The sequence below is a fragment of the Sinocyclocheilus anshuiensis genome, unplaced genomic scaffold (genome assembly GCF_001515605.1).
Source record: "Sinocyclocheilus anshuiensis isolate Anshui unplaced genomic scaffold, SAMN03320099.WGS_v1.1 scaffold1371, whole genome shotgun sequence".
Classification (NCBI taxonomy): Eukaryota; Metazoa; Chordata; class Actinopteri; order Cypriniformes; family Cyprinidae; genus Sinocyclocheilus; species Sinocyclocheilus anshuiensis.
In genome coordinates this window covers 1607920-1619489 of record NW_015539833.1, presented here as the reverse complement: position 1 = coordinate 1619489, position 11570 = coordinate 1607920, and the positions used below count along the sequence as shown (strand labels likewise).

The following is an 11570-nucleotide window of genomic DNA, read 5'->3' as shown; positions in this document are numbered from 1 at the left end:
CACCTGTATATATATAGATATATATATATATATATATATATATATATATATACTTTCTTACTGTTGTTTCTTTATCAATATATTGTCTTCTTTCCAAATGTCAAACAAACTCATATGAGAGTATCAGTGATTCCCACAGCAGCCTAGAAAGCTGAAATATATCATGACATTTGCTATTCTGTTGATTTATTATAGGAGTCATCAGGGGACAATAAGTCGAGCAACCAGGGCTTTTCCCTGCAGTCAACAAGACTCTCTATACCAACAAAAACTGCTGAGGCCATTTACAGGAAGTTGGCTAACATGCCACGACTGAGCCGAGTGACAGGGAAAGTGTGTCTACTGTTCCCAATATTCAAAACTATGAGTTCAGTAGAAGAGGGGAGCTGAGTAGGAAAGTACTTCAGTGTTAAATGGAGAAGTATCAGAAGTGGGCGCCGAGTGTGGTACTCACCGATGGTCTGGGTGTTGGGCTCTGTGTCCAGAGGTTCCAGTGATGTGAGCAGCTCTCTCTGAGAGCTGAAGCTGGGTGTGCTGTCAGTGGGAGAAACTGGACTCTGGATCATTTCTTGCTCTTTTTCGTCCTGCATCGCTGCATAGACGTGGAGGCCTGGGATCTTCCTTGAGGAAAGATTTACAATGAGACATGGGCAAACAAAGCTTGATGCTATGACATATGCTTGGGGGAATCAGCCAGAGGGAGGAAAAAAAAAATCAATATTATCAAGTGGTATAAACAAACATAATAACTTCATGGAGACAAGTGTCCATCTTCAACTTGCCCACTTTTAGGAAATAATTGTTATAAGTTAAGAGTTTCAACTAAATTAATAATTTAAATATTTAAAATATCTTTTAAAAGTTATAAAATCAGTAGATTTTTTTTTTAATTCATCAAATTAAATTGCTCAAAAGAGAGTGTAATGACATTTATGCTACAAGATATGTTTTTTTATTAATTCAAATAAATTCTGTTAATTTTAACCTTCTATTCATCAAAGAATCCTGAAAAAAAAATACATCATGGTTTTCACAGTAAATTTAGCAGCACAGCTCTTTTCAAAATGTTTTAATAAGAAGATATGTTTCTTGAGCACAAAATCAGAATATTATGATTTCTGAAGGATCATGTGACACTGACTTGAGTAATGATGCTGAAAATTCAGCTTTACTGACACAAAAATAAATGAATTAATAAAAAATAATTGTATAATACATTAAAATAGAAAAGTTATTTTAAATTGAAATAATATTTCACAATATTACTGTTTTTACTGTATTTTTTATCAAATAAATGCAGCCTTGGTGAACACAAAAGATTTTAAAAAATATATATTTTTAAAATCTTACCAAGCCAAAGCTTTTGAACAGTAGTATATAAAAGTATAAATATCAATTTTATAGTAGCCAACAGCGTAAAACGGCAACTTTAGATTTAATGGCCTTTTTTTTCTGACCTAGTTAAGACAAACAAACTGGTCTCAAACGGTCACCTACTTATCCTTCAGCAAGGACTACTGGGCAAACGTTACCTAATTAATATTCATTAGTCAAGCCGATAAGGTTCATAATGTGAGCGTCCGCCCTTTTTCCTGAACGTTCTGATGGCTCTGACATTATCAGCTTTGCAGTTCACATCATTCTGGTCGTTTATCACAGGAAGCATGTGTTTATAGTTTGCAAGTGCGGTACTGTCCATTTACAAGCCGAGGTCTGGGATCTGCCTCAGGGAAAAGTTGTAAAAAGACAAGGAAATAAGAAAAAAAGACCTCTATGTGAAAAGTCTCACTTAGGAGTTGTGAAATCAAGGCCTCCCTTTAGAGAGGTGATTTTATCCGTCTTGGTCTGCATCATCACGGAGGGGAAAAAAGTCACAAAAACAAAAACCAGAGAGCTTTAACAAGGCATTGCCTAAGAGGATTCAAAAGCAAATTTATTGCGCTAAATACAACTGGAGAGGGATTTAGCAAGAAGAAACCACAACACAAATGGACAGCTCATTAAGATGTGATCTAATACCCTCATTAATGGACCGGTTCACAAAAAGAAACAAATTCTGTTACCATTTACTCACACTCATGTCGCTCTAAACCCATTTCCTTCTATGCGTTTGGCAGATGCTTTTCTTCAGAGCTTACTGTACTGCGACTGCAATTAGTCCTCATGGGAGATGAGGCTTTTGAGCTTCAAAAACGATGCAAATGCACCATAAAAGTAGTCCATACCATGTGTACACTATTTAGGCCATAATTCACTTATATTCAGAGTTTACAACAGTGTCAGTCATTCATGAACAGATTCAGACTAGTTGTGTGAACTGACTCACTGAAAAGAACAGTTTTTCATCATTCATTTTTGTAAACGAACTTTTTTAACAGGAAGTCCCTCATGTTTTTTAAAGAAGTGAAATGTTGCCGGCTGTAGTGTCACAGAATGCCTCAGACTTCTGTATTAAAGCATCAGAAAATTCTTGGCACTTCTGTTGTCTCCCTCTCCTGTCTCCAGATCTTGTCTTATTGACCTCTCGTGCCCTTTTCTCTCAGCCCAATGACAGAAACGGTGCAATCATTTAACATTTCATAAAGGTCAACTTGAAAAACTCAAAGGGCTAAATATTGATAATGTCTGTGCATTGACTGACATTTGTTATGAGCGCTTAGACACAAAAGAAGAAGGTTCTGCAATGGCAAAAGGGTGAATCACCACTTGACATATCCATTCAGTGGTTTACGCTGTTTAAAGTTGTTTTGTGAGCTAAACTGGACCACAACACCTAAACTCAGAGATCTGAGAGAATGATTTTGCCTCATTTGAGTCCTTGCACAGACATCTGCTCTGCTTTTTTGTCACAATATTCAAAGTAATTGGTAATATTTATTATTATATTAACTAGAAAATGTATTACAAAAAAGTTAAACAGATTATATTCAGTTAACGAATGCCGTTTAATTCTATCATAATGCTGATAATACTGTTCGGTTTGAAAAGATTAATCCGAATCAAATAATCTCATAATTATATATTTAAAGGGATAGTTCATCCCAAAATGAAAATTCTGCCATCATTTACTCACCCTCAAGTTATTCTAAACCTGTATGAGTTTCTTTCTTCTTTTGAACACAAAAGAAGATATTTTGAAGAATGTTGTTAACCAAACTATTGATGCTAGCCATTGACTTAGTATGAAAAAAAATACTATGCAAGTCAATGGCTACCCTCAATATTCTTCAGAATATCTTCTTTTGTGTTCAACAGAAGAAAGAAACTTTCAGGTTTGGAACGACTTGAGGGTGAGTCAATGATGACAGAATTTTCATTTTTGGATGAACTATTCCTTTAAAAATATACATTTATCCTTATTAATAAAAAACAATCATCAATCAGTCAATTCAATGTGGTTAGGTAGGTTTTTGATAGTAACAGTACAGAGTCTTGACTACTTTATAAATAACTTGTAATCTTCCAGGCTTCCCCAGACTCTTGCCACTAGACATTTAACCAATTTACAAAGCTAACCATATTTGTAACTGCTAATATATGCATTATGATCCAGGTTGAAGTTTTAAAAATGGATAACAATACCTTTTGAATTTATAGATGAGGAACACCGCTAAACCCGCCACCACCACAGACAGGAGCATGAGCATAGCTGAGCCACTGTGATTCTCACTTGTGTCCACTAGAGGCGCTAGACACAGGGGAAATTAAGACAGACAACTGTTGTCAGTGCAACCCTCCAACCCTTCTTTCAATATACAGTAAAAAAAAAAATTAAAATCATTAAAAATGAGAATCCCACAATCTTTATAGAAAAGAGTTCATTATACAACCAATGTCTTATAGGAACTGTTCATCTAAAATCTGTCATTATCAATGATCTGTTGTAAACGATTGCAATTCTTCTCTCGTTCATATCTAGAACAATAGTCTTTGATTCTAGTTCATTACCTGCTGATAAATGGGCAGCATATACTGTGATCTGGACTCCTGGTCTGAGTGTGAACTGAACCAGATTCTGATTCAGAGCACTGAGAACCAGTTCTGAGAGCTGAAAGGAAAAATCACATCATCATATTCATTGTATTCATACCACACTGGATAAGGAAACTCTACCTTGTATATGATACATCCAAAATCTGTTATTCAATTACACAATCGCATAGATATTTGAGTCCCAGAGGTATCTGATTTCCCTGTTTCTGAGCCAGGTGAGTCCTGATGCATTGTACTGTTGGTTGAGGTGGGCTCGTGATGTTGTTTGTCGTACATGAGCCTGAATCACACTGAGAAGACATTTCAGCATAAATCAACTCTATCACCTTCACTCACAAATATAGATAGATGACATAGGAGGGATCTCATTTAGGCCTAACATCTCTCTCCTCTTCCTCAAACACACACAGGGCTCTTGACTGTCAGACTCATTTATGTATTCATAAATCTTGAAAGCAGATAGTTATTTCCCTCCCAAAATAAAACCTTTTTGTTTGTTTTTGTGCTTGATTAGGACATCGGGTTTTTGAGGGTCATTCTGGAACAGGTGCTTCTAGTTTGATGATATATATTTTATGTTATATATTTTATTATATGATATATATTTTATTTTATATATATTGATGATTATGTTTTACTAGTTTTTGAAAAAAAATAAAAAAATAAGTATAGAACTACAGCAGGGGCGATTCCAGGATTTTCATTTTAGGGAGGCTCAGCGCCCAATGAGGGTATACTCTCTCTCTCTCTCTCTCTCTCTCTCTCTCTCTCTCTCTCTCTCTATATATATATATATATATATATTCAAATGAACTACTGTATCTCACACTGTGCCGATGCTTGTATCGAAATGACAATACCACGTGATTGATGACGTTTGAAGCTTCGAACGTCATGCGGTATTGGAAGGTCGGGACAGCTGTGCGCGTGCGTGCGTGTTTGTGTGTGTGTGTGTCTGTGTGTGTGTGTGAATAAAGATTTAAATTAAAAACTTTTTCAAACCATCCTCTGCTCCACGATGTTTTGTTAGATTTGGTGGAGAATCCAAGTCTGACCACCAGATGTCGCTAATAAAAAAGTTATAAAAAATATTAAAAGCTTCGAGTAATGAACCGTTTTTCGGCACAATTTCATGAAAGCCTCAAACGGTTCAGAAAGCCTTGGTTTCCCATCAGTAGTAAACTGTATTTATGACAAAGAACTGCACAGATGCAGACATTATAACAATCTATCGATAAACACACACCTTGTCCTCTGTTTCTCGCTCTACGCCGCTGCGGTCTGCGGATTGAAAAAGAACGCGCTGAAACGGGGAGCCCCCCTAAAAATGGCCTAGCGACATCCATGAACTACAGTATATTAGCTCATTGAAATGTAGACAAAATGTAGTTTTTTTTTTTTCATAAACATCTTGGGCATCAGATCTGAGTTCAGTGATGATGGTGCTAAACCTCTCACAAAACTATTTCCCGTTCAAGGAATCCCCTTTTTCGCTCTTTCAACCCAAGCTTCATTAAATCTGTCTCATTTACTAAATGACTCCTGACTTATTTCTGTGCTCCTTTATTTCTCTGTCGCTCTCACCTTCTGTCTCTCTCTGTCCTTATTTCTCACCCTTTTAAAATTAGACCATACTATGAATAATTACTTTCTTTATGAATTGTACCAGGGTCAGTCAGTCTATTATACTTTTTTAATAAGGCTATCTACACATTATACTTTGAACATCCCACCCTTGAACAGAGATTTATGAGGATCTGCAGTGAAAGGCCCATTGCAGATTCAAGGAAGGTTTGGGCGAGAAAAAAAAAAACGCTAAAAAGGTGCTGCTTAGGCACCCATGCATGGACATCCACAAAGTGCAGATATCCCCCTATCATCTGTGATATAATATATCTGGCCCATAAGCAAATAGAGAACTGAATGATCTAGTGGATGGATTACTAATAACCTCCTCTATAGTATGCATGATGAGAAATCACTGCCTCAAAAATATAGATGACTCTGCATGTTAATATTGGAGGATATGAGGCATCTTCTCATATTCGATAATGGCTGTTCTCTGGTATGGCCAAATGCACTGCGGAATGGCCAGAATTAGCAATGACCTAACAATTCACCCCACTACCTCACAAGTGAGTTAAAAGTAATGTATCTCATTAAGCTTTGAGATCTAATCAGAAAGCCACTTTTTCTGAAGTTGCTTATGAAAGTGTATTTATGTGCTTGTCTTTTAACCAAGTATTTAATTTCAGGAGAAAATGAGAGATTGTCTGATCAAGAAAAGTCTGTGTGGACTAGTAAAAACAGGTTTTTGTCAAGAGTTAAACAGGCCAACATTGACATCTGCTGGAGACCATAAGAAACTCTTGTCAAGATCCTCCTTTTCCCCACCATCCTTTTGTATTTGAAAGGGATTTGAAAATAGCATTTGAATATCTGAGCCTTTTCTCCTTGAATAAGAGACAAAAGTAAAGCAAAACATTCATTATAGCTGAGTGTTTCACAACTGAGATTGAAAATCATGCATAATGTAATATGAGGGTTATGTCCAGTACCTGGTCTAAATGGGTAGCTGTTTTGTCTGGTTTCCCCTCTGTCAGCCGTATGTCTGGTAACAGAAAGAACTCGGCCGCTGTTGGCAGTCCAGGCAACACAGTGACCAACAGCTGCTCTGAATTCACCCCTGCCGCCTGAAGAACAGGAAACAGAGCATTAGTGATACAAACAACCATTAAACAGGATTAGAGGATTACAAGGATCAAAGACTCAGGTTTAAAAAAAAAGACAATGTCTTTACCTCTAATGCTCTTTTGAGATTTACTGTATTTTTTTTCTCACTCATTTTATGATTTTGATGAAATTAGTATTATTATTCAGATATTAATACTGTTATTCAGCAAGGATGCATTCAATTGATGATAAGTGATAGTAAATATAATGTTACAAATGGTCTCAAATAAATTCTGTTCTTTTGAGCCTTTTATTCACCAAAGAATCCTGAAACAAAAAATCACAGATTTGACAAAATATTAATCAGAGAACAATTCAACATTACATTAAATGAGATGTGTTTCAAATCAGCATTTTAGAATGATTTCTGAAAGATCGTGTGACTCTACTAAAAATTCTTTGCATCACAGGAATAAATGTGCATTCTATTAAAATATAAAACAGTTATTTTAATTGTAATAATTCACAATTTTGTACTGCATTTTCTAATAAATGCAGAAAAAGAGACTTCTTTACTTTGTTTTTGAGCCATTCAAATTTCAATTAATCTCTGATTAAAAAATATGTAAAAAAAATGTTTTAAATGTGACCCTGGACCACAAAACTTAAGTCTTAAGTCGCACGAGTATATTTGTACCAATAGCCAAAAATACATTGCATGGGTCAAAATTATAGATTTTTCTTTTATGCCAAAAATCATTAGGATATTAAATAAAGATCATGTTCCATGAAGATATTTTGTAATGATTAGTAATATGCATTTTAGTATTTTGATTTTTTTGCACATCAGATTTCAGATTTTCAAATAGCTGTATCTCAGCCAAATATTGTCATATCCATACATCAATGGAAAGCTTATTTATTCAACTTTCAGATGATGCATAAATCTCAATTTCCAAAAAATTGACCCTTATGACTGGTTTTGTGGTCCAGGGTCACAAATAAAAATTAAAACAATACAATAAAATCATATATATTGTTCACTGTCATGAATACACATGATTACACAGTCCATTACAGCTGCGATTCATTTAAAGTTTCAGTTTAAAAATTAACATTTCGGCATCATTTACTCCCTCACGTCTTCTAGATGGATTGAACCAGATTTGACATCATGACACACATCATTGGTTCCCACTCTTGCAACAAATCGATTTTTCTGTATTTCCCCTTTTGTGTTCCACAGTTCCAAAATGGTTTGAAATGAAATGAGGGTGAGTAAATAAAGACAGCATTTTTATGTTTGGGTGAACTATGCCTTTCAGACTGAATTCTCCTTGGTTTATGTTACAAGGTCACAACGTCCACCCAGGGCCGCATTAAGACCGCACTGGGCCCCGGGGCTATGATGCGCATATCGTTCAAAAGTCAAATATAGAATAAATGCATTTGATTGGTAAACCAAATTCAGACTTTACGGTTCAATTTCAAATGGTAATGCATGGAATTTACGGAAAAGCTCAACTAAATAACAGCGCTAATAAATGAGGGGGCGTGGTGGCTTTGGCGATCGGCGCTCCAGTCAATCTACTCCACAGCCAATCACGGGCCCCCTCCTTGCTCGGGCCCCGGGGCTTCAGGCCCGCCTAGCCCTATGGTTAAAACGGCCCTGCGTCCACCTCGTTCCTGTCCATATGCCCAGCGCAAAACTCATTACACACATTACCACTAACCAACTAGAGCAGAACACGCATATGGCTCACACGGGAACCGTTATTCTCAAGTGTCATATTCCATAAACATCCATAAAGAAAGTCCCCATGTTCAGTTATAACGGCCTCTTGAAAATGCCATGGGGGAAGTGCAGGAGAACACTGATAATTATTTCGGTCTGTTGTGCCATATGTTTGAATATTCGTGAAGCTTTTCCTGTCACAATGGTGTTTTCCTTCCATCTGTGAAGGCGAATCTGGAAGCCAATTTTAAAACAAGTGCGTCAACTTGAGTTCTTCAAGCAAAGTGTGGAATGTGAAAATCCAACAAAGCTCCTGACTACACTTGTATTTGTAAACTTTTTATTCATGGAATTTATTTATTTTTTTAATACGCTGAACATATAAATGCCCTCTCGACAGGTTTACTTGAGTAGCTCTTTAAATGGAGATTCTCTGAAAGGTTTTTGCTTTAATGCCATTAAAATTTATCTGACCACAAAACTGAATTAATTTGTCAAATAATGTTCAAAACACATCCTGAAATGTCAAAAGCCATCACAGTTTTGAGCAACTCGTCCATTAGTGGTTTATTTTCATCCTGTGTTTGATATCTATACAGGAAATTCCTAGAAGACCTTGATCATTGTTTGATAAAATCATTTGCAATTTGTCTTTGTGCCTGATAGAAATGAGTCATCTTATATTCTTTATCCTAGAGCCATGTCAGATCAGATGATGAATATTCTTGCACACACTCATTTAAACCTTGTGCAAAGGGCACTGACAGACATTAGAGAAAGTTTAAGTGAAAAGAGAAAAATCTATTTATTTCTTCTTGTGTACCTGAGTCAATATGAATAAACAGGCTGTAGTTACATCATCCAAGGAAAAGAAAGACTTTAATATGTATATCTGCTTAGCTAAGGGGGAATTCGTGGCCTAATGGTTAGAGAGTCGGACTCGTAACCCAAAGGTTGCGGGTTTGAGTCTCGTACCAGCAGAGATTGTAGGTGGGGGGAGTGAATGTACAGCGCTCTCTCCCACCTTCAATACCACGACTGAGGTGCCCTTGAGCAAGGAACCGAACCCCCAACTGCTCCCCGGGTGCCGCAGCAAAAAATGGCTGCCCACTGCTCCGGATGTGTGTTCACGGTGTGTGTGTGTTCACTGCTGTGTGTGCGTGCACTTTGGATAGGATAAATGCAGAGCACTAATTCTGAGCATGGGTCACCATACTTGGCCACATGTCATGTCACTTCACCTTATGTTAGCACTACACTACCATACAGATGATCTCAAAGCAAACATGATTGCCTCCTCATGCTTTATTATATTGTATATGCAGTGAAGCATTATATATTGAACTCTGTAATGCCACTGAATAGAGGGCCAGATTTTTAGCTGTGTGAAAAGTGAATGTTTTTTGTCAAATGGTAAATGGATTGAACTCACCTGCACCATTGAGGTTTTAATGACTCGACTCACATCAAGCCTCCATTCAGTCACATCAGGGTTGTGATCATCCAGATTAGACGAAAAGGCAAGAAGATGAGATCTGAAGTATTCTGTAATTACAAAAAAACGTACAATTATTAATTCGTTTTGACTTCTGCACTGCAGTACACCTTTGCTGCAGCATTTGTTTTCAATGTGTATTTACTGTATGATATAGTATTTAAAATGTGATATGAATGAGGTTTAATTTTGACTTTTGACATTCCTGAGGATATCCAAAAAAAATTACAAATATTCATTTTCATTCATTGAAAAACATTAGCAGTTGCAAATAAAGGTTAGGTATCCACGCATAATTTACATTAATGAAAAAAACAAGAGAGCTTGGTGATGTCAGATAAAAACAGTTGTTGTTATTGCAAAAAAATATGTTTCCTTGCATTATATATATACTTACAAAAGTGTGGAGTCTTTTTTTTTTTCTTTTTGAAAAGAAATGTAAACTTATATTCAGCAAGAATGCTATATATATATATATATATATATATATATATATGAAACAGCACAACTGTTTCCAAAATGTATTATAAATCAGCATATTAGAATTATTTCTGAAGATTCATGTGACACTGAAGACTGGAGTATATATGAAGCAGCACAACTGTTTTCAACATTAATAATAATTAGAAATGTTTCTTGAACAGCAAATCAGCATATAAGAATGATTTCTGAAGGATCATGTGACACTGAAGACTTAAGTAATGATGCTGGAAATTCAACTTTGCATCACAGGAATAAATTACACTTTACGAAATATTCAAATAAAAACAGTTATTTGAAACTGTAATGATATTTTACAATATTATTATTTTTATTGTATTTTTGGTGAGCATAATACTCAGCCATGGTGATCATAATTGACTTCCTTCAAATACATAAAAAAATTGTATAATAACGTAACATTATTTTAGTTTTTTTTTTACCATTTTTACTATACCTTGTATGCTTAACTACAATAGTTAAAGTGTTGATATTTTCAAAAAGTATCACAAATATACGAGCAAAGAATAAAACACATTTTGAGAAAGCTCATTGCTAATATATGAAGCTATATTCAGTACCTAGCAGTCTGTTTACTTCTTGTATGTAAAACTCACCGTGGACAGCGATGGTTTTCCTGTCTTGCAGGATGGTATTCCCAGCGGACACCTGTACAGTGACAACACTGATTCCCTCTCGAGAGAACGTGAACGCCACACTCCCCTCCAGCGTGATCACGGGCTGTGAATACAGTGTAAGAGAGACTCTCTAGAGTACGCCCTGTCAGCGTAGTTGCAGTGAAGATGCCAACTTTATTTACATGGCACTCTGTGAGGCAAACACACACACAGACTCAGTCATGCACGGGTGTCTAGTGAGTCACACATGGAGACTTTACCTCTGAATTGTTCCCAAACCACCAGATATAGGTGACCGTTCCCACTTGGCTTGGCGAGAGAACCACCGTCAGATTGACTTCTTTATTTTTCACAGCGACAAAAGGGGCAGAGAGATGAATAGACTCCAGTTGGCCTGCTCCGATAGAGAAAGAAAATAGAAAGGTTAGTTGGTCACATTTAAACCTGTCATGTTAAAGACAGCTGCGAGAACCAACTAAGTTTGTTTCATTTTAGTGATAAAACTTATGAAAAATGCATTTGGAAGTTTTTTTTTTTTTTTTTTTTTTTTTTAAGG

At 36.1% G+C, this 11570-nt stretch overlaps 1 protein-coding gene across 1 annotated transcript in view; it reads right to left on the bottom strand.

Annotated features, from left to right (window-relative positions):
* Window positions 1-11570, bottom strand: part of sorcs1 (sortilin-related VPS10 domain containing receptor 1) — a 79416-nt gene that overhangs the window by 2812 nt on the left and 65034 nt on the right. Inside the window, exons 20-29 of the mRNA XM_016480549.1 lie at window positions 11275-11408; window positions 10994-11117; window positions 9834-9946; window positions 8502-8635; window positions 8393-8402; window positions 6794-6832; window positions 6552-6686; window positions 3949-4048; window positions 3583-3688; window positions 455-621 (exon numbers count right to left, since the gene is read on the bottom strand). Coding sequence (XP_016336035.1) covers window positions 455-621; window positions 3583-3688; window positions 3949-4048; window positions 6552-6686; window positions 6794-6832; window positions 8393-8402; window positions 8502-8635; window positions 9834-9946; window positions 10994-11117; window positions 11275-11408 — 1062 coding nt within the window. The remainder of the gene's footprint in view (window positions 1-454; window positions 622-3582; window positions 3689-3948; window positions 4049-6551; window positions 6687-6793; window positions 6833-8392; window positions 8403-8501; window positions 8636-9833; window positions 9947-10993; window positions 11118-11274; window positions 11409-11570) is intronic.